This window comes from Euleptes europaea, chromosome 7, assembly GCF_029931775.1.
Source record: "Euleptes europaea isolate rEulEur1 chromosome 7, rEulEur1.hap1, whole genome shotgun sequence".
Classification (NCBI taxonomy): Eukaryota; Metazoa; Chordata; class Lepidosauria; order Squamata; family Sphaerodactylidae; genus Euleptes; species Euleptes europaea.
Genome location: NC_079318.1, coordinates 64,473,974 through 64,494,966, shown reverse-complemented (window position 1 = coordinate 64,494,966; position 20,993 = coordinate 64,473,974). Strand labels below are relative to the sequence as shown.

Here is a 20,993-nt window from a genome sequence, read left to right as displayed (position 1 = left end):
TGTGCAGAAATTCTGGAAGAAAATTCATATGAATTTGGAAGGTATCCTGGGACAAAGCATAAAATACGACCCTAAACTTTTCCTTTTGAATAAGACACCAGATACAATGGACAAGGATCAACAGGATATAACAAAATATTTAGTGACGGCGGAGAGAGTAGTTATGGCATCACTTTGGAAAACAGACAAAATCCCAAAAATACAAACATGGATAGACAAATCACTAGAATATATAACCATGTCACAACTAACGGAACATATGAGAGAGAACACACAAGAACAAAATCATGAGAAATGGAAAGCTTTTCATGATTATATTAAAATTATCAGACAAAAGGACTGACCTAATCAAGCTACCACCTAGATAAGAATATCAATCTGTTTAGAAGGTAATGATATAGAATACTGTAGTATGTTTTAAAGAGGGGCAGATAGCTCGTACATGTTTACAAAATGATATTTGTACAACTTTTTTCTCCCTTCCCTATTTTTCCTTTTGTTCACCTATTTAATAATGAAAAATAAAAATAAAAATAAAAAAAATGTGTGTGTGGTGCTCTCACTCTCTTTCAACGCACTTAACAGAAATCTACAATAAGAATGATATGGCAGCATGTAATGCATTAATATCGTACCGCTATTCACGTGACAGGTAATGGTGTCAGAATTCAAAGTGGAGCCATATCTCTTGCAGTGTTTGCACACATCTCATAATAAGTGCTGGAACCGCAATTGTGATAACAATTGATTTTAACTATTAAAAGCAGAGGAAGCTGCCAGCTTAATGCAAGTCTATATCAAAGCTATTGGGGACATCAGAACCTGACAAGTTATTATAGAACATTTCTGGTTCACAGGAAGCATCAACCTCCCTATAAGTAAAACAGGTCATCAGACACTACTGAACAGCAGAATCCTGTTCATCTGGTCCAATACTCAAATGCACAAACAGAAACAAAGGAAGACCATAGGAGCACTGACTATGTTCCTTCCCCCTCATCCCAGAATACTTACCAGCCCAAATATGAGGAAACAGCTGTGCACTAATCCCCCAATTAGCAACTACTTTTTCTATGGGGGGATAGGCTCATCAGGGCCTCAATTTCCAATGGGTTATCAACTGAAAAGGGAGGGGCAATTATCATCCCTTACATGAACACACATTAAACTGCCTTATACTAAATCAGACCACTGGTTCTATCAAAGTCAGTATTTTCTACTCAGGTTGACAGGGGCTATCCAGGATCTCAGGCAGAGGTCTTTCACATCAAAGATTACCTGATCCTTTTAACTGGAGACGCCAGGGATTGAAACCTGGGACCTTCTGCATGCAATGAGATGCTGGGGATTGAATTTAGGACCTTCTGCATGCAAAGCAAAAGCTCTTCCACTGAGCCGCTAACCCCCCTCAGCCAGTTTTTGTCCATGAGCCTCCAATGGACACAGAGTGGATTCCACCTGCCATGTAAAACTTACTGAGAGCACGTGTCTGTGTGAAAGATACCTTGCAAGAGTCCTTTTTGTTTGTTGTTCTAGCTACTATTTTTAGCTTGGTTTCCAAGCTGCTGCTTATCAGCATTTGATTTTCATGGCATCATTTTAGTCCAGTTGTTCGGAATCACATCAAGAACTAAGCTGAGTGTGTGATGCAGACACACAGAAAATATATTTAAAGTACTGATTCAGCAGAAAAGCATGACTGAGGTCGGCTCTGCAGCTCAAAGCTTCACCTATAAGGGGTGGAGAAAAGGAATCCATCATGACATATTTTTTTTATTCCCCACAATAAAGGGGCATCTATGGCAACATTGGCTAGGAAGGGAAGCAACGGGCACAAAACAAGGACCAGCTAAGAAAGCACTGCCGCAACAGAACAGGTTGTTGATACCTGACCCCACGGGGCTTCCGTACACGAGGAAACTGCCCCGAGAAGGGTCCTTCGGCGTGGAGGCGGAAGATGATACGAGTGAAGGAAAACAGCGCTACGAGCTGAGCGTCGATGCAGAAGGAAGTTGATGTGAGCCAGTACCTTAGAATACTCCTGCGCCAGCTTCTGGTATTTCCCCTGCAGCTCGGCGGCTGCCGCCATGGTAGCCCGCAGCGGATGAAAGCCCGCTATCCGGAGAGCGGCCGCACAGCGGCTCAACCCACGGCAGAAACGTACTTCCGGGTTTGGGCGGAGCTAGCGAGGTGACGCTGCCGCGCAGCCTCACTCTGGTTTTAGACGCCGAGACGCCATTTTGGCTTCCCATCGGGCCAGAAGGGGTCAGAAAGAGAGCGCTAAACATTATAGCCCAAAAGCGTTATACGGAAGAGGAGGGGGCGAGGGGCGTGGTTCCTAGCGTCCCCGCCCACCTCTGGCGTAAGCCGGGCCGTGGAAATCGGAGATAGGCACGTGACTCCTTCGTGACTGTGCCCTGGGAGGCTGCCGCGGTTGCCGTGGCAACCGCCACCCTCTCAGCCAACGGTTTTTCTCCTGTCTCTGCGAGAGCTGAAAGCCAATTCCCTTCACAAGGAGGGCGGCTACGGGGCTTCCCGGTGGCTGGCGAGGGGTTGCTTCAGCCCGGAAAGGAGGGCACTTCCCGCAATGCAAAGCGGTCGCTCGATCGTGGCCGCGCGAAGCCCCTCAGCGCTTCCAAAGAAGCCTGTGCGCGGCTCCTTCTCGCGAGAACACGGAGCGGCCAAGGCGGTGGAATGAGGGGCTCCTTGACCGATTGATCGCTTGGAGGTTTCGCCTGGCTAGTCCATAAGTTCGCTTACTAAGGCGCTTTTCACACATGCCAAATAATGCACTTTGCAGCCGGCCTTTACTGTGTGAAATGGCAAGCTCCACTTGCAAACGATAGTGAAAGTGGATTGAAAGTGCGTCATTCAGTAGGTGTGGAAACGCCCTAAATCATCCCGCCTTTTTCCTTGGACTGTCTCTCCCCCCCCCCCCACACGCTCAGCTTGGGTTCAGTCGCGTTTTAAAACTTTGCCCTTTGGTCTGTTCTTTTCTCCCGCCCCCAATCTCTTTTTATGGGTCCGTTGATTGTATGGTCTTAATTTTTAAATCGAAGGGCCTTCTCACTTTGAGGTACGCTGAATGTTGCCTTTTTATGAATGTAGGTGAGCTGCTTTGGTGACTGTTCACAGAGCAGGATACAAATCCACGAAATAAACTATACGAAAAAGGGAGGCATAATGCTTGTTTTGTTTTTAAGCATTGGGTGCACTTCTTCGGGAGAGGCACTGCAAGGCAGTATAGTTTCAGGTGGGTAGCTGTGTAGGTCTGAAGCAGTAAAAATTCTGCTGGCATTTTTTTCTCCGGGCTGTTTGCAAACCTACTAGACGGTTTCACTGATTATGCTTTCTGCCAGCAGCATGTCTTAAACCTTTGTATCTTAACTAATTGTATGCCCCACCCCCCCAGTTTTGCAAGAGGACACTGGTTGCATTGCCAGGCATATTTTGTCACACAAGGTGGGTCAAAGTCACGCACATCTGGTGATCCCTAGAATTAGATTATGGCTTTACACAGCTTTAGGAAGTAAGCCTGCCTCACACATTCTAGAATTCCTTCATGGAAAACCGTTCTGCCATATAGAAAGTCGTGATGTGAGATTATTTTATATGCATGTAAAACTGTAACACATTTGCTAAGAAGACAACTGTAGCTTCACTGTACAGTTATACCGCAAAGGAAGTACCTGTTCACACACAGGTAATATTGATTTCTGTCTTTCATAAAGGAATTCCCTATAGCAGCTCTGTATGTACCAAAGCTCATCGGTGCTGAGTATTAAAAAAATTGAATAAATGCCTTGTGGTTTTTGACTTAATTTTGAATGCAAATACAACTCTCCCACTTCATCCTTAGTATATACACAAAGGAAGAAAAATCATTCCGATAAGTATCCTGCTTTTTAATGTATGCCTCTGTGAATCTACATATATAAGTGCCATTAAGTCACAACTACAGCAAGGGGCATTCAAGGCAGGGGAGAAGCAGAGGTGGTTTGCCATTACTTTCCTCTGCAGAGTGATCCTTGGTGGTCTCCTATTCAAGTACTGATCCTCCTTAGCTGCCAAAATCTGACAAGATTGCACTATACCATACTGCTTCCCCTCCCATCTGTGAATATAGCAAAGTGGAAAGGGTGATTAAGAGGTAACCTGTAGTAAATATTCTTGATAATCACCTGTCAATCCTTCCCACATGTCCCACTGCAGTCTCTGATGGGTTGAGTGGCCCCTGGAAACAGTACCATTAATGCATGGTCTGAATATCATATCTTCGGAGGCTTCATCAGAAGCAGCTTTTATCCCATAGCTTTAGCCTAGACATTGTGGCTCAGTAATAGAGTGTATGTTCAAAGTCCCAGATTCAATCCTACCAGCTCTAGTTAAAAGGATCTTTAATAGGTGTGGAGAAAGGTGGTTCTGTGCCTGAGACTAGAGAGTCAGAAGTCACGGCCAGAAAGAGTAAGATGGTGCTGAGCTAGATGGACCAATGGCCTGAGGCAGTATATATTTATATTTAACTGATCAGGCATGTGAAAGACAAATACCATTATGGTTTTTTAATTAGCACAATGTTACCCACCCTGAGCATCAGGGATATTAAAATATTGCCAGTGACCAATGTGCAATCAAATTAAATTGTGAGCTCTTACAAAATCTTTTGCCCTGTTAAACATGTTCATGTTTTATGTGCTACAAGACTTGTTTTTGCTATAACAGAGCTGCTAAAATTAAAAATTCTATGTAAATGATGGTTTTCAAATGGAGATCCAGTTGCATTTTTTTCACAGGCCTTGACAAAGTTTTTTTTTTTTTTGGAGCCACAGTCATTTTTCTGCTTATGGGATTTCATGTTTTGAATACTATATTTTCTCATTATTGTTTCCATAAAATCTAATTCTAACCTCTTTTAACCGTTTCTTGTAATTGTATTACCACTATGACAAAAAGTACTAAGGTTTATAGATAAATATAGTCTGTCCTTGATCATTTAGGATGGATCTGATCACTAAGAGCCAGCATGGGTTTCTCAAGAATAAGTCATGTCAGACAAATCTTATCTCCTTTTTTGAGAAAGTTACTACCTTGCTGGATCAGGGGAATGCTGTAGACATAGTTTATCTAGATTTCAGTAAGGCTTTTGATAAGGTTCCACATAGTATTCTAGTTGACAAATTGGGAAAGTGTGGGTTAGATCCTATTATTGTTAGATGGATCTGCAACTGGTCGTACCCAAAGACTGCTAGTTAATGGTTCCTCATCCACTTGGAGAAAAGTGACTAGTGGAGTTCCTCAGGGATCTGTGCTGGGCCCTGTGTTGTTCAACATCTTTATAAATGATTTGGATGAAGGACTAGAGGGGATGCTTATTAAATTTGCAGATGATACTAAATTGGGAGGGGTAGCAAATACTGTAGAAGACAGAGCCAAGATGCAGGATGATCTTGACAGGCTGGAGAAATGGGCTAGAACTAATAAAATGCACTTCAACAAAGACAAATGTAAAGTTCTGCATTTAGGTAGGAAAAATCAAATGCATAATTGTAGGATGGGGGAAACTTGTTTGAGCAGTAGTGTGTGTGAAAAGGATCTTGGGGTCTTAGTAGACCAAACACTGAACATGAGTCAGCAGTGTGATGCTGTAACTAAAAAGGCAAATGCAGTCTTGGGCTGCATCAACAGAAGTATAGTGTCCAGATCACGCGAAGTGATGGTATCGCTTTACTCTGCTCTGGTTAGACCTCAGCTAGAGTACTGTGTTCAGTTTTGGGCACCACAATTTAAGAAAGATGTAGACAAGCTGGAACGTGTCCAGAGAAGGGCAACAAAGATGGTGAGGGGTCTGGAGACCAAGTCCTATGAGGAAAGGTTGAAGGAGCTGGGTATGTTTAGCCTGAAGAGAAGACTGAGGGGATATGATAACCATGTTAAAGTACTTGAAGGGCTGTCATATAGAGGATGGTGCCGAGTTGTTTTCTGTTGCTCAGGAAGGTCGGACCAGAACCAAGGGGTTGAAATTAAATCAAAAGAGTTTCCGTCTAGACATTAGGAAGAATTTTCTAACAGAGCGGTTCCTCAGTGGAACAGGCTTCCTTGGGAGGTAGTAAGCTCTTCTTCCCTGGAAGTTTTTAAGAAGAGGTTAGATGGCCATCTGTCGGCAATGCTGATTCTGTGACCTTAGGCAGATGATGAGAGGGAGGGCATCTTGGCCATCTTCTGGTCACTAGGGGTGTGGAGGGGGGAGGTAGTTGTGAATTTCGTGCATTGTGCAGGGGGTTGGACTTGATGGCCCTGGTGGTCCTTTCCAACTCTATGATTCTATGATAGGGGCAACCCTGGTGTTCATCACTGTAACAAATAAACTTCTGACCTAGATATAAAACACGGATTATTTTTTTGAAGATTTGTAAAATATGTATTCGGTAGGACTCAGGATTAATTTAAAATATGGTTGAGGGGCTGTTAGGATTCATTGAAGTAATTCTCAAGTCAGTTTTCAGGGCTTCATTATTTAGAGTGTACAAATGCATTATGAATGCTATATTATGCCTTTTCAACCCCTTGACAGACCCTATCAGTCCAGATGGAGTAGAATTTTCCAAATCTGTCTGAGTTATCTTGCAATTACGGCTGAGAAAGGGGAAAGGGAATGGACAAGACCTGTAAGGGTGTACATTTTAAAAAGAGAAATACACTTAGGCTGCAATTCTAAGGGTGTTTTCTGGGAGTTAGCCCAAGTGAACAACATGAGATTTACTTCCAACTAGACCTGCTCAGGATTGCTGCGTTAAGTTTCTTACCATGGCTGTTCCAGGTAGTTCTTGTCCACCCCTCCCTGCCAAGGTCATATTGGAAGAGGGACTTGACTAACTTTGGAAAGGTCCACCCATCCATTTTTGGGCAAGGCAGAGCTTTTCCAAAACCATCCTAGTTCCTCCATTTCTTGCCAGGGGGAGTGAGTGCACAAGCACTGGCTGGAACAGTGGCAGTCAAGCTAAGAGATATTAATTGCCCATTTCTGAAGGGGGAGCAGTTAGGCAGTGGCCAAGAGCAGCACAGCCATGCTGCATCCACAGAGGCTTCCTGGCCGCTGAAAATAAAAGGAATTTAAAATATAAACAAAGGAAAATGCCGCCATTGAAAACAGCAAGACTATGACACCAAAAAAGATGTCGTAGCTACACCACTGTGGAAAGGGGCATTCCCAGGGCAAAAGGGGTTAGGAAGCTGCCTTAAGGCGGCTCAGTCCCCAGGAACACCCCAGGAATGCCTCCCAGGACGCTGGCGCAGGGATTTGTGTCACTGGAACGCTGCCAGGAGGCGGCGCCTGTGCCATGCGTGGTGTCTGGTGCTGGCATGGATGCCACCCGTGATGGTGTAAGTACCCCTTATCATGGATTAAAAGGGCACTTACTCTGGCGTGGGGTCACACCGGCCTCCTAAGGAGATTCCGTCCCCCCCTTTCAGGATTGCCGCCTCGGAGACAAGTATTTGCATTTGTCAAAAAATACTAGGCACCATGATTTGTTGATGCCTGCTTTCTCACCAAAAAACAATGTACAATTTACAATGGCATGTTAACATTTTTAAATAGCATCCATCTGCCACCATTCAATAACCGTTGTTGCATTTTCTGCTAAGAGACAGAAAATGTGGACGCAGTAGAGGTGACCATGGTGCAGCCCAAGAAAACAGCACATTTAAAGAGAGCCTGTGTGTTGTAGTGGTTATCAGTGTAAGACTAGGATCTGGGAGTCCCAGGTTCAAATTCCCACTCTGCCATGGAAGCGTGCGACATTGGCCCAGTCACATACACTCAGCCTAATTTACCTCATGATAAAATGGTGGTGGGGACAATGCTGTAAGCCAGTTTGGGTCCCCAGTGGGGAGAAAAGTGTGGTATAAATTAATTAAATAATAATTCAAATATCATAGAAAAGAGGAAATTACAGTATGTCAGAAAAGCATACAACAGAGATAAGAATGTGTAAGCTGCTGGTGTAGGACTTAAAACTTTGAAAGAGATTCTAGATCTCTCTTTGAATTCTCTATTGTACTTAAAATGTTTCTAGTCACTTAAGTCACACATCAAAACTAGGTATTTTATATAAATACATGTGATTATGCAATTTGCCCTTTCAATACACTAGGGGGAGCTTTTTATCTGTATTTGGAGTGTCATCTCTGTTTCCTGAATAAAAGAACTTTTCTGCAGCCGCATAAATATATGAAGATACAGAGGCCAACAAAGGCTCTCATCCAGTGAAAGTAAAGTGTTTTGGAAGTCATGTTTGGCTTAGACGGTGGAGTATTTTTTGAAGTAGTTACACTAGTTGGATTGAAACCAATAGGAAAAAAATCTGTGGGTCTTGCGATAAACTCCCTTGCCTTTAGTCACAACTGTAGTGGGATCAGGGTCACTGTAACCATTCAGCTTTAAACTGTAGCTCATACTTGTTGTTCCCATTTTCCTCGGGTTTATTCCTCTTCCGGTACACAATGTACATATTTGTCAGCATAGCCATGTCTAAAGTGAGTCAGTTTGTTCATTCATGGTATTGGCCAAACTTTCCCTGTCCATTCCTTTACATTGGGAACTAGTTGATTTTTCCAATATTTTGACAGTAAGGCAGCGTGCAAAACATTCCTGTCCAGTTTATTATGTCTCCTTATCACATTGCTTTTCAAATAACCCAGCATAATTACTAATGGATTTAATGAAGGTGGCAATACATAATAGTTTGAGGTATGATAAAATTAATCCCCAGCGCATCAACATCAGGAGCAGCTGTATACCTCAATTCTCATCACAATCCTTTTACTACCACAGACTCTACCACAGTACATTTTTATCCTGCCCTTCCTTTAAGGACCTCAGGGCAGCATCTACTGCTGTCCTTTATTTTATCCTCACAACAACACTGAGGTAGGTTAAGCCCAAGGTTACCCAGCAGGCTTCCTGGCAGGAGAAGGATATCAAGTTATCAGTAGACTTGAGACAAAAGTCTGATGTGCGAGTCAGCTATTGTCAGAAGCTCTTTCTGGATGAGCCACACCATGCATTTACAAAGCACTAAGGTCTTAGATAGACTGTGCTGATAATACGTATTTCCCTGGCCTACCTTTGGCATTATTCATGTCAGGAAGACTTTAAAATGTGGGTGTATCGTTCACCCACCTTGAGACTAAGAGACAGAAAGCTGTTGTTACAGGCTTTGACATATTAGAGCACATGAACTATGGTATTGGTGTTGTACATATGCAGAATTATTCAATATAAAACCCAATTACACATATAAACTGCAAATCATACAGCAGAGGCTTTTAATTTCCTTTTAAAAGGAAAGAGAGCCTGGATATTCTTTGCCAGAGGCTTATGCTTTTAAAATGCTTCAGAGTCATTGCAATTTACTAGCAGCACATTCTGCCTTTTTCTATGACCTTTCCAAGCCTTTTCAATGGCAAATGAGAAATGCTTAGCCTCACTTTCTATAATTCTTGAGTTACAGAACCGAGTGCTTGATTCCTGCCTTTCCAATGACTTCGAGTGCAGAAATGTTATTCCCCTTCTATATTCCAAGGTTATTTTAGGCTGACTAAGATGTAATGATGTAATGTAAACAATAATTGTATTTTATGATTTAAACATGAAAACATGATGCTATTAATTAATGAATGGGTTCAATCTCAACGTATTTTTCTGGAGATGAGAATGATGATAAAATTGATTATATAGAGAGATGGTAAAGCTCAAAACTGATTGTTTAAAGTTTAGCAAAATAGCCTGGTGGAAGAGGAAGTCCTTATTTGGTAATACAATGGGAGGCCACTGAGCATGTGCAGTAAAACTGACACTTGCTCGATTGTCAAAGTCAACCTCATTGAAGGTGATTGAAACAGTATAAATACAGGCAAGGAGAGGGCTAGTACTTCAGACCTCTCTCAGAGGGTCTCAGAAGATGGTGTTGGTATGTATGGCTTTACAAATATATTATTGTAGAGCGTGAATTAGATACTTTGAACTAAATCAGACTTCTTTAACAGTTATATTTTAAGTGTTGGATTTTAAAACTGAATAGTATGTAGAATTTGCTTGCTTTACTGTATACATTGTTACTGAATATTAAGACTTTGTAATACTTGTATATATACATAATTACATTGGAGTACATCAATAAAAAGACTTACTTTTTAAGTGAGTAAAGTAGTTGAGTCCTGCTTAGTAGGTGACCATCTGAATAAGATAACATACCACTTCTCCGGAAGGGGTCAATTCTAAGAGCATAGTCACTCGAATGGCACTGACCCGCTTCACTGTCACCCATTTTCCTTGATGACAGTGTCCAATCATTAAATACCACCCAGGGCTAGAGTAAGAGCAGGGCCATTGTGCTGGTCTCTGGGGAGGAGAGGGGTAAAATTATTCCCTGCTTCTCCTTGCCCAGAGCTCCAAACTCAACAAACCCTCCCCCCACTGGATCACATTACTTTCTACCAAAACCCAAATACATTTTTGTGGAACTACACATTAGATAAATGTATTTGGGTTTCAAACTGTTGCCATTCGGGCAGCAATTTGAAATGGGAGGCAGTCACAAGGTCAGAGGAGCTTTTAAACCCTTTCTCCTTGGGCTTTTCGTCCATTGAAAATTAACACCCCTCTGCTGCTTTTACCTCCCTGCCCCAGGAAAATTTTCAGATATACCTAAATGTTCCCTGGTAGAAGTAAAAGCAGTCCAGGGTAGCAATTTTCTGCTGGGAAATAGCTGGGAAAAGAAGGCCTAAAAACCCACCCTCATTGTCTTCCCCTTTAAATAACACCAACTACATTTGGGGGGAAATAATGACAGTTTTAGTGTAAATATAGTATGTAATTCTGCCGTATTGTACTTGGATTTTGACAGGATGTGTTGGAACGGAAGGTGTCTGTTGGTTTTGCTTTCATCATCCCCCTTTCACTCTCTTGTCACCCATGCAATCCTGTTCAGTATAGAGCATTGCTATGATGATATCAGAAACCAACAAATTATAAATATTGGCTTGGGTCTGGCAAAGAACTGCCCTCCACGGAGCATGACCTTCTCGCCTTCCATCCCGCTGCAGCCCAAAATGCTGTCCAGGGGGAGGGGGGAGCTGTCTCTCTCCATTTGATTCAAGCTTTTCCGTTCTCCGAGGACGACTTCTGGACTAACTACAAAAGAAACACAGCAGCCAGGAACATGCCTCTAGAAGGCTCTTTCAAGCAAGTTAAGAAAGTGATGGTCATCCCCTATTGTTCATCTCCAGCATCTCAAATGTAATGGTTTGCTGCTTATGTACATGGAGGTTCAAATTAACTTGTCAGTCAAGAGCCACTGAGAGACTTATCCTGTGTGAATGTATCTTTTAAGCCATTGCCACCTTTTGTGGTGACAATTCCTATACATTGTGTGTTGCATGAAGAAATGCTTTCTTGTGCCGGTCATGTTTTTACATTTCACAATAGGAAGAAATGTTCAGAAATCTTTGGAAATGAGCCTTTGTGAGTCATCAAAAGTCACCAGGCAAAGCCAAAACCATGTCCACAGATACTGATATCACAGTGCTCTGAACTGCTGTTTTGTTTCTGTTATCATAGCAACTGCAAGGCTGAACAGGAAGATGTAAGTGCTTTCCCATAATGGTTCTGACAAATCTCATTTGTAGGGCAGGGCCTTTTTTAATTTCTCCAGACCTAGTTATTTTCCCTCCACTTACAAAACCAGGCCAAGTACTTGGAAGGAGGGAGAATGGGAGCAGAACACGTAGCTTGTGTGCTTGGTTGCACCATTTCGGTTATAATCAATAAACATTATAGTGCCATCAGAGCACTCACTATGTGCTGATGTTGCATGAGCAATATCCTGTGCACGGCAAACATATGATCTGTTCTGCAGGTCCATTTCCTATACTTGTAAAAAGCACTTCACTAATCTGATATTGGGGGTAAATGAAGCCCAATTACATCAACAGTTTTCTGCCACTGAGAGGAATTTGACAGGCAATGTAACATAAAATTATGAAACTGTATGAAGAATTTTTGTTCATTTTACAAGGGTACAACTGTGCAAGGATGGTTTCACAGGTTTAAGAACATAAGAAAAGCCATGCTGGATCAGACCAAGGCCCACCAAGTCCAGTAGTCTGTTCACACAGGGCCAACTGGGTGCCTCCAGGAAGCCCACAAACAAGACAACTGCAGCAGCATCCTGCCTGTGTTCCACAGCACCTATTACAATAGGCATGTTTCGCAGACTCATTCAGTTTTTCTCTCAGCAGAAAACTTCCAGGAAGTATGACTAATGTGAAACAATGCAGAGTGGTCAGCACTGCTTTATCATAACTGGCACAACCAGCACAAACAATTGTGTAAAGTAGCTACTGTAGTGTTAAACATTGTTTTGTTTGTTTTTACCATGCTGGGGTCATTTCAGCTCCCAGTCCTCAAAAAATTAAAATTAGGTGACCTACAGTCACTTTAATTGTAATTAAATTGAGGCTTCAAGACTATAAGAAATATTGGAAGAAAAAGCTCAAAAGCCACAGGTGGCTTTTTAAGATTTCCTCTCACATACTGAAGAGGCAAGCCAATTTCCAGCAAACGTTAACATTTGAACGGAAAAGCAACTTGCCTCCTTAGCAGTGCGAGCAGGTACCACAGAAATGTCAGTGTGTTGTGTGCACTCCATCACTAATGCCACGTACAGCTTTTTTAACAAGAGAACCATTGTTGCAGCTGAGTTTCATTTATTGTTGATTTAAAATATTTATATCCCCCCACTCACAAGATTCGTGAGGTGGCTTAATTAGAAAGCCTTTCCAGAGCTCTCCTGCATAGTTAGCTATAAGGTAAGAAAATGTCACAGTCCACAAGGATCAAGCAAGCCAGAACAATGGTTCTCAGTACAACAAAAGAGCAAATGCTTCTGTAAACCTCTTTCTGGTTTGTACTACTTCAGACTTCAGGTGGGGGCAATGGCACAATTGGATGGTTTCTCCATAAAGGAAGTGTCAGGGAGAATGACATGTTTTAGTCTAGTCTTCTCACTGACAGTATGTCTGCGTGCAGATAATTTTAATTTTGTATGGAGGAGCATTAATCATCCATACATCCATTGTGCGCCTAGGAACTTTGGAAGGTATGTCACCATAGCAGTCCAATCATTGTATTCGGCGCATTTGCTGCAGGAAATATCAGTGTAACTGCAGCAATCATATCTGTGCCAAAAGAAACGGAACTGTCCCAAGATTCTTTGACAGAAGAGTGTTCCTTGACATTCATTTGTTGCTGTGCACGTCCATTTCTAATATTTCATATTTTATTTATTTTACTGAAGCATTTCTGTCTTGCTTTTCTCCCCATTGGGGACTCAGACATAAAAAAATATAATTTAGAGAAACAGTAAAAATATGCAGCACAACTCCCCCTCCTGGGCTGGTCCTAGATCCATTGGGCCAGCTCACTCAGAACCACAGGTTGCGAACAAAGGGCAAAAGCCCTTTGTCTCTTGTCCTTCAGCCTATGCCAGAGGTAATTGTCTAATGCTGGAGAATCATGTCTGCAGTGGAAGGCTGCCTCTGCATTTGCAATGGGTGCTGTCCAAATGGAAACAAGTCTTAGGATCCAAACTATTAATGTGACTGGAACTGGTGTCAATAACCTGTTGGTCCATTTTGTCATAGTAAGAACATAACAAGAGCCCTGTTGGATCAGACCAATGATTCATCTTGCTCAGCATCCTGTTCCCTACAGTAGGCCCCCAGGTGCCTGGGCACAGAAGTCCAAGGTTCCCCTTATCACTGCCCCCCAGGAAGTGATATTCAGGAGTACACTGTTTCTGAGCATGGAAGTCTCTTCCCAGCTAGTAGCCACAGACTGACTCATCCTCCCTGAATGTACCTAATTCTCTTTAGAAGCCATCTAAGCTAGTGGCCAGCACCACAGTCCATAACAGTGACTTGCACAAGTTAATGATACTATTTGTGAATAAGTACTTCCTTTTGTCTGCCCTGAATCCAGTTTCATCATCTTCATTGGGAACCCTCAAGTTCTAATACTGGGGGAGTGATCCACTGAAGAACCTCAAAAACATGGCTTATTTTAATGAAAACTATTTAAGTCTATTCATACACAGTATGTTCATTATTTGTTGACCAATGATTTGCTTGGGTGAATGGACCATCCCAGATCTAGCACCAAGCGAGACTTAGTATCACCTCCAGTACAGTACTTTTCAGTGGAGGCATGTCACACATTCATATGAAACTGCCTTACATAGTAAAGAACATAGGTCCATCTAGGCTAGTGCAGTCAACTCCAACTAGCAGGAGCTCTTTCCTAGATATCTTTTCCAGCCAGGGATTGTCATATTTCTGGGTCCACAGATAAAGGCCATTTATGCATGGGAATTTTACCTTGGGTTCTACCCTCTCTTGACCCTCACTTTTCTAATCTGAATTCTCAAAATCCTATCATGGTGGTGTTTGCCGTGAAGAAAGTCCTGGAGTATCAGGAATAAGTTTTTGTACTGCAGAATCACCAGCAAAAATCTGGAGCTTCTGAGTCCCTGCCCCTTGAAAACACTGCTTTGTAATTGGCTGTAGAGTTTATTGTTAGAAAAAGTCACACACACCCTGCCAGCTCCCCTCTGCCCCCAGTGAGTGGGAACTCTGAAATGCCTCCATAAAACAAAACAAATCAAGCTGCCCGCCCCTGCGATTTCCTGGGAGTAAGCCCCATTGAATAACATGGGGCTGACTAACAAGCAGACCACTTCCAAGTCTTAATAGGGACTGGAGAAATAAGCAGCCATATGGTTGCCTACTTCTCCGGCCGCCCACCGCTGTTTTCTTTTCCCTTTGGAAATGCTAATTTATTGCTAAATCGCAAAATGTATAAAAATGGAGAGAGAGGCAGCCGAGGGAAAGATCCTGCAAACACTCTCTACTGAAACTGACTAGAGATGACACTATGGGGGAGGGGGAAATCAGGCAACTATGCAAAACTGAGTATGCAAAACTCGCTTCCTCCCCGCCCCTTTCCTCCTGGCCCTGTGGTTCCCGCATGCTGTGCTGGCTGGAGGAGGAGGGGAAAACCCAGAATGGCATATTCACACAAATGGCTACAATCTGAACCAAGTTGATCTTGGAGCAGACTTTAAATCCATGGCAAAACAGCATTGGGAAAACACGAAAATAGTTTGGGGTGAGTGAAGTGAACTCTGAAAAAAATCATACATCAACTCCAAGGAAGAACTGAGTCAGTACACAGGCAAACGTGAGTCAAAGTACCCATGCATAAATGACCAAAGACTTTCAGAATGGCTTAACACAGCTTTTATATGAAGTGCAACTAAAAAAAAAATCTTGCACAGCAATCTTTAAGGTTTAAGCCTTGTTCTAAAACTAAAGTCATGACATTTTAAGGCAAGTCCATAAATGACCAGTTTCTTGCCACTGTAAAATATAAGGGAATGTCTCCAAATTGTAAATGCTATCTCTACAGGGATTGATCCCAGAACTTTCAGCATGTGAATCATGGACTCTGTCACTGAGCTATGAATCCCTCCCCTTGAGTCAGCTGCAAGTCAACAAGGGCTATGTGTTAGGCATTGTACATACAGATGCAAATCAACCCTGACTCATTTACTGTATTCCTGTTTCTTAGATGATAGGCGTGTATTTTTGTAAGGTTAATCAGGATGGTGTGCCCTACTAGCTGTTTATGGGAGTTCTATTTCCTTAAGGAAGCATATGTATTGTGAAGTCTTAATGATAATTTTCTTGTGTTTTCTTCTGCTCTGTTTCTCTAAGAAGGAAGTATGATAAAAGCACCCTGGGAAGGCCTGGAGCAAGCCTTATTTTGGAAAAAAACTCCATTTGTCAGATCCTGGACTCAAATTTTGTCCTAGTACTACAGACTAACACAGTAACCCACCTGAAACACTCTTATAAAAAAAAGAGTTTTGCAATAGTGCTCTCACTTCATTTCTTTTCAGGGGGAACAAAATTCTCCATTTGCTGTACTGTTTTGATACAACATTACCTGTACTTCTAGCTAGTTCCATCTTTTGTCATCCCTCTCATGTTCAAGAAGCAGAAGGGGGTCAGACCTTGGTTTTCAATGGCTGCCAGGGGATGTAGAATAAAGCAGATGGGCTTCAATTTGCCAAGATGACTGGAGGGGGGCAGAACTGAGCCCCACTGGGGTTACCACCACCATAAGGTAGGTACAGTCATTCTTGCAATGGTTTCTATCTGTGCTCCATTACATGCTTGCATAGAAGGAAATGGCTCCCATTTACTCCTATAGAAAGAAGTAAAGCACTACTTTGAGGGGGGAAATTTGGCTCCTGCCTCCCTCCAAGTCCCAGTATTCATTCACCAGGACACTGCAGAGGAGAGGAGAGTGCAGAATCTAGAGAGATGCATTGAGCTCCTCTAGGGGTCCATGCAACAGTAATCTCAATTCAGTCCCCCCCTACTGAATATAAATGATAAGTCTTTCTCTTGGCTTGCAGTATCTAATACTGAAAGATTATTCCTAATTTTCTCCCAAATCACCCCTTTAAAAAAAATTACAATAGCTACCAAGAAAGGCCAGGAAGCATTCCAGGTACAATCAAGTCCTGGCTCTTCTAGAGTTAAACCCTTTAAAATTAGGTCTTGTCAAAAGCTGGCTCTGTTGCCTAGCAACTGCTGCACGGGATGCTGCTGTCATTCACTGGATACTTCCCGGGAGAGTCAACCTTCTGCTCACTGAAAACAGGTTATGATTGGGCGGGAATGACATCATTCTATTTGACAACAGCTCCAAATTGTTACAAAGGCAGCATTTAATGCAGCTGCTTGGGAAATTTTTGAAAGGGGGGCTTGCCATTGTTTCTCTGTCCCAGTGGTCTAGGTGCAACCAGAGGTCTTTTTGTGCATGTATGTGTGTGCGTGCGCCCACACCTATCATGGCTTGATTTCCTGGGTCCCATCCATTGACTGCAGACAAGAGATTCTTTTCCATCCTATCCAAGCATCTCTTTCTCCCTCCCTCTTTTGTAGTTTACTTAACATTCAGCCTGATGAACTGTTCTGGGGAACTCTAAAGTTCGCTCAAACTCTGGTTGGTCCTAGCAAAAAGATATTGCATTGCTGGTTTGGTTTTTCCCCCCTCCACAGACCATTACATTTGGTTACAATTGTAAGCAAACCCATCCATTGCTTAAGAACATGTGAATTCCTAAAAGCCCCTGTCCCTCCAGTTGGATCACCCAATACCTTTCTCCAAGTACCAGTTTCCCGTAGCCAGTATATCCAAGGTCAGGAAGAAGAAAATGCCCCATGCATATTGTTCCCTTCTAGAACAGGGTGGAAGACTCAACAAGGCAAGGTCCTTGCTACAGTCCAAAGATATTCTCAAGAAGATTGCTCCTGAACCTCAAGGCACTTGCATAAGGGACAGGTTAAAGGGCATATTCCTATGCATACTAACTTGGAAGAAAGCACCACTAACTTCAGTAGGGCATATTTCGGGGGAGGGGGGAGAGAACATGTATAATGGTATGGCTGTGAAGGAGCCGGATGTACCTATGCAGATCAGCTGGCCATCTTGGAACTACATTGTGCTCACTATTCTCAAAATATCAGTATAGGTAACTCGCAGGGGCAACGCAACACAAAGTCATCATTTTGAAACAGCTGTACAAAATTTTGTATGTTTTCTTTTTGCAGGCACTGTTTCCTTTAAGTCTCTTGCAGTGTCTGGTCTGAGCATGCCAGTTAGGGTAGTAACAGATAACGAAGTTGCACTTACCTGTAACTGGTGTTCATCTAGGTCTTCGTGCAGACACACATTGGGACTGCACCTGCGTGCAGGCCTGCCACCGGACAAGACTTTTAGCTCTAACCACCAGGGGGTGCAGTAGCACGCCAAAGCGTCACGCGCTCAGGGCGACGCGCCCCCTGCCTCCCAGTTCCTGAACGCTGCCGACGGACCCGGCTACAAAAAACTGCAGACAGGAACACCAACGGGGCAGGTGGGAGGGAATGTGTGTCTGCTCGAAGACCTAGATGAACACCAGTTACACATAAGTGCAACTTAGTTTTCATCTACGGTCTCATGCAACCCCACATTGGGATTGTAATAAGCCTCCTCCCTTAAGGCAGTGGGTGGTGATCCCTACTGGAACAGGGTATGTAAGACAGCTCTCCCGACCTCAGAATCCCTTCTGTCCTGCAAATCCAGGGCATAGTGGCAGACAAACGTATCTCCCCTGGACCAGATGGCTGCTCTGCAGATCTCCACAATTGGTACCTTCCGGTGAAAAGCAGCCGATGATCCCTGCGCACGGAGAGAGTGCTCCTTCACCTCCAATGGACATGGTCTACCTGTAGACTTGTAAGCAGATCTGACAGCTGACACAACCCACCTAGTAATGGTTTGGGAGGAAGCAGCCTTTCCCTTATTAGGGCCAGAGTAACAAATAAAAAGTTTCCTATCCCTTCTGAAGTGTCTGGTTCTGTTAACATAATACAAAAGAGCTCTCTGCACGTCCAAGGTGTGGAGTGTTCTTTCCGACTCCGGGTAAAACACGGGTAACACAATGTCCTGACTAAGGTGAAATGTAGAAACTACCTTAGGGAGAAAACTCAAGCAGGGGTGTAGAACAACCTACTCATTATGGAACTTGAGGTAGGGAGCATCCACCCTCAGGGCTGCCAACTCGCTGACCCTCCTGGTAGATGTGACAGCCATTAAAAAGGTGACCTTGCAGGACAAGGACGCCATGTCGCAGGACACTAAAGGTTCAAAAAGAGCCCTTAACAGCTGGGAGAACACCAGAGGTAAGGACCACTGGGGGACTAACTTGGGCAGTGGTGGGAAAACGTTAAGCAGACCCTTGAGAAAACGCTTGACCAGGGCATGGGAAAACACTGAAGAGCCCTCAACCAACTCATGGTAGGCAGAAATTGCGGCCAAATGAACCCTGATAGAGGAGACTGAGAGTCTGTCATTAGCCAGCTGCAACAAGTATTCCAAAATCAATGGCAGGGGGCAAGAAAAGGGGGATTGAGCCCTGCCCGACACCCACCTCTCAAAACGTTCCCACTTATTTCTGTATGAATAACATGTGGACGGTTTCCTAGCTTGTAAAAGTATTTCATGAACCTGGTTGGATAAGCCTACGCTAGGGGACAAAGCCTCCAAGCAGTTAAGTGCAGGCGAGGGACATCGTAGTGCCACAAATCATCCCATGTCCACAGGTCTGGGGCCACTGGTAGACGAACGAACTCGTTGGAATGCTTTAGAAGGTCCCCAAACCAAATTTGCCTTGGCCAACATGGGGCTACCAGGATGCAATTGGAATTGTCCGTGAGGATCTTTGCCACGACCAGCTGAATCAGCGGAATGGGGGGGGAAAGCATAAAACAACTGTCCTGTCCATGAGAGCTGGAAGGCGTCCCCCAAGGAACGAGGGTCGCTGCCAGCTAGGGAGCAAAACAGAAAGGTACGTTGTTTACTCACCGAGAAGGTCCTTTCCGCTCTGAAGTAGAAGGTCATCTTGAAGCATTGGGTGTTTCTCGCTCCCATTGCTTGGAGAGGCAGGACAAAAGTTAAACTAACTTCCTGTCTTGGGCCAAGGAACGTCCACTGATCCAGTTTTACTACTAAGAGCTCACAAGAGACAATCAAACAAGAAACGATTAAACAAGATAACAGAAGAGACACACGACAGGTTGTATGCTGTCTTCTGAATGTCATAAACTTCTATAACTCATGTAACTTTAAGTATGAATACCGAAAGGTAAGGAAAATGGGCTAACGAACAGATAGCCACCCTTGGAAGATGAGTTACATCTCCGGGTGGGCAAGATGACCTTCTACTTCAGAGCGGAAAGGACCTTCTTGGTGAGTAAACAACGTACCTTTCCCGCTCTGAAGGAAGGTCATCTTGAAGCATTGGGATGTCCAAGAGCCCTTAATCTGGGTGGGAAACTGAGTCCTCATCTTCCACTACATGCTGAAGAATGCGTCTACCAAAGGCCGCTTCTGCTGATGCTAGAGTGTTTATGCGGTAGTGCCTAATGAATGTGGAAGGGTTTGACCATGTGGCGGCCCTACAAATCTCCTCAACCGATGCCTGTTTAAAGAAAGCAGCTGAGGTGGAGGTACTACGTAAGGAGTGAGCTGTGATACCACGCGGGACCGGAATGCCACCTGCTAAGTAGGCTTCCTTAATGCAGTCTCTAATGATTGAACTAATGGATTGGCGAGACATGGAGAGACCTCTATTGGGACCATTAAGGGAAATGAAGAGAAATTCAATTTTCCTAAAGGAGGCCGTTCTGGAAATATACACATGTAAGGTTCGCCGTAGGTCGAGCGTATGCCAGGTTGCTTCTCTGGGATTGGAAGGATTAGGGCAGAATGAAGGAAGGTTAATGTCCTGTGTCTGATGAAAGCGAGAGCAAACCTTTGGAGTAAAGGAAGGATCAGTTCGGAGGACGACCCTGTCTTTGTGGAAAATACATAAGTCGCTGCGCACGGAAAGGGCCTTCAGCTCCGAAACTCTTCTGGCAGACATGATGGCTGTTAGAAAGAGAGTCTTAATTCTAAGGAACTTTAAAGGAACTTCTTTCAAGGGCTCAAACGGTTTGGAAGTGAGTGCTGTTAATACTGTATTGAGCCTCCAGGTGGGGAAGCGATGCGTCACTGGAGGAGTGGATTGTTCTACTCCCTTTATGAATGCCTTGACCTGTGGATGGGAAGAGATGGAAATTCCGTCGATAGAAGGGCAAATTGATGCAAAAGCCGCAACTTGTTTACGAAGAGTAGCAGCTCTAAGGTTTTGGCGGACTCCATCCTGTAAAAATTGGAGAAGCTGTGGTAGGGAGGGGGAGGTAGGGTCAGCGTGTTTGCGGGCGCACCATCTAGCAAAGGCCTTCCAGGTGTAATTGTAGATTCTATTAGTGGAAGGGCG

The 20,993-nt window shown here is 43.6% G+C and overlaps 1 protein-coding gene across 1 annotated transcript in view; it reads right to left on the bottom strand.

Annotated features, from left to right (window-relative positions):
* PPP1R21 (protein phosphatase 1 regulatory subunit 21) overlaps positions 1 to 2,158 on the bottom strand; it is a 43,920-nt gene extending 41,762 nt beyond the window's left edge. The window contains exon 1 of the mRNA XM_056852555.1: positions 2,030 to 2,158. Coding sequence (XP_056708533.1) covers positions 2,030 to 2,089 — 60 coding nt within the window. The 5' untranslated portion in view covers positions 2,090 to 2,158. The remainder of the gene's footprint in view (positions 1 to 2,029) is intronic.
* Between the last annotated feature and the right edge of the window lie 18,835 nt (positions 2,159 to 20,993).